Below are 2,500 nucleotides of genomic sequence, written 5' to 3' on the forward strand. Positions count from 1 at the left end.
CCTCTCCTGGAACTCCTCGGCGCTCAGGCTCTGCAGCACCTCACCCCCACCGCCACCGCCACCGCCGGGCACCGCCATCGCCACCTCACCGCTCAACTGTGGAATGACAGTTTGGGGGGCTTGTGTGTGTGTGTGTGTGTGTGTGTGTGTGTGTGTGTGTGTGTTGTGTGGTGTGTGTGTGTGTGTGTGTGTGTTGTGTGTGTGTGTGTGTGTGTGTGTGTTTGCTTTTTTGTTTGTTTTTTTATTGGTATATTTCTTTTAAGTTTTATCATTGTTTTTTGTTGTTGGTTTGTTTTTTGCATATCGGACACACGCTCACAGACACATGCACACACACACACAGTGAATTGCTCTTTCATCAATCACTTCATTTAAAACGCACACAGAAACACACGCACACACACACACACACGTACACACACACACACACGTACACACACACACACACATACAAACGAATCTCTCTCTCTCTCTCTCTCTGTTTCTATATATATATATATATATATATATATATATATATATATATATATATATATATATATATATGATGTACATCAAAACTCACCGAACTATCGAAGGGTGACGCCGACGACGAAGATGACGATGACAGAGCGTGAGGAGGAGGAGGAAACATCCCACCCCCACCCCCACCACTACCAGACGAGGGGGTACTGCAGCTAGCCACCACCCCCATCCCCATCCCGGCGAAGCTGGAGGGAGGGAGGGAGGAGGAGGAGGAGGAGGAGGAGGGGAGAGTGTCGGGGTGGGTGAAGAAGATGGTGGCGTGAAAGACGTCGCGGAAGGCCGCCTTGATGAGGTCGGTGAGGGACCGGAGCTCCACGATCCTCTTAGTGTTGGTGCTGGACAGCTCCTCCTTGTCCGCCATCAGCTTCTCCCGCTCAGTCTTGGGCATCCGCCCGAACCGGACAGCTGTTAGGAGAGAGACACAGAGAGAGTGACCCCAGGTTTCAGTCTCTGGTTCTGGTTTAAGCGTTCGACTTTCAATCTGAGGGTCCCGGGTTCGAATCTCGGTAACGGCTCCTGGGGGGTAATGGGTGGAAATGTTTCCGATCTCCCATGTCAACATATGTGCAGACCTGCTAGTGCCTGAACCCCCTTCGTGTGTATACACAAGCAGAAGATCAAACAAATATGCACGTTAAAGATCCTGTAATCTATGTCCGCGTTCGGTGGGTTATAGAAACAAGAAAATAACTAGCATGTACACCCCCGAAAACGGAGTATGGCTGCTTAGATGGCGGGGTAAATACGGTCATACACGTAAAAGCCCACCCGTGTACATACGAGTGAACGTGGGAGTTGCAGCCCACGAACGAAGAAGAAGAAGAAAAAGAAGATTCAGTTTCTCAAGGAGGCGTCACTGTGTTCGGACAAATCCATATACGCTACACCACATCTGGTAGGCAGATGTCTGACCAGCAGCCATAACCCAACGCTCTTAGTCAGGCCTTGAGTGTATGCAAATATATATTTGTGTACCTATCAAAGTGGATTTCTTCGACAGAATTTTGCCAGAGGACAACACTCGTTGCCATGGGTTCTTTTTCAGTGCGCCAAGTGCATGCTGCACACGGGACTCGGTTTATCGTCTTATCCGTATAACTAGACGTTCAGTTGGATTTCGCAGTCGAACTTGGGGGAAAGGGCGAGAGCGGGATTCGAACCCAGACCCACACGGACTCTGTATTGGCAGATGAGCGTCTTAACCATTCTGCCAACTTCCTCCTCAGAGAGGCCCAAAACTGATGGTCAGTATGCGGAGTGTACATTAGGATTATTATTATAGCTGGGTCCAACGCTCGGCTTTTACATCAGAGACTGACATAAGCTTGCAGTTGGCACCAACATGTAAAGTGTGAGAGCTCTATGATCAGTGGTTTCTCCTCTGCAATGGTAATTCATCTTTTGCACAGTCGTTTGCGAAGGACTATGACTCTCAAACTAGGAGGTAAGATTGCATCCGCTCTTAGTGTTGCAGCCTTGGGGGCTAGTTGGTCTTTGGGGACCATCCTCGACGTGGATGGTCTTTCTTTTGGACGAGAGACACTATCCGCTACACTAATTCTAGCCCAGGCAGTCGAGACAGCAGTTGCCTCATGAGCTGTTCTGATGATTCTAGTCGGACACGACAGACTGTCATGCATACATGATATGACGTTTGATAGTTAGGAGGGCTGGGGGTCTGCTATTCCAATACAACAGTTACTAGGTTTCTGGTATTTGTATGCATATAGATAAAGCTGTCAGTAAGAGCACATACTGATGGTTTTTAGCTTCCATCCCACCATCGTTTACACCCGACACCTTTTATGTCCCAAAGTCTCTCATCTGCAGTTTACAGAAGCTCAGAAATATTCAGGTTAGTCCTGAAATTCTCCAGGATTTTTACCGTTGCTTCACTGAATCAGTTTTGAGTTTCTCTTTTTCAAACAATAACATACTGAGCATAATTGTAAATATGCCCACCAAGATTGTTGTT

The 2,500-nt window shown here is 47.7% G+C and overlaps 1 protein-coding gene across 1 annotated transcript in view; it reads right to left on the reverse strand.

The window, feature by feature from the left end:
* LOC143290556 (peroxisome proliferator-activated receptor delta-like) overlaps positions 1–2,500 on the reverse strand; it is a 99,156-nt gene that overhangs the window by 5,384 nt on the left and 91,272 nt on the right. The window contains exons 7-8 of the mRNA XM_076600116.1: positions 689–930; positions 1–39 (exon numbers count right to left, since the gene is read on the reverse strand). The exon at positions 1–39 is cut by the window's left edge and continues 150 nt beyond it. Coding sequence (XP_076456231.1) covers positions 1–39; positions 689–930 — 281 coding nt within the window. The remainder of the gene's footprint in view (positions 40–688; positions 931–2,500) is intronic.

Source organism: Babylonia areolata, chromosome 1 (assembly GCF_041734735.1).
Source record: "Babylonia areolata isolate BAREFJ2019XMU chromosome 1, ASM4173473v1, whole genome shotgun sequence".
Classification (NCBI taxonomy): Eukaryota; Metazoa; Mollusca; class Gastropoda; order Neogastropoda; family Buccinidae; genus Babylonia; species Babylonia areolata.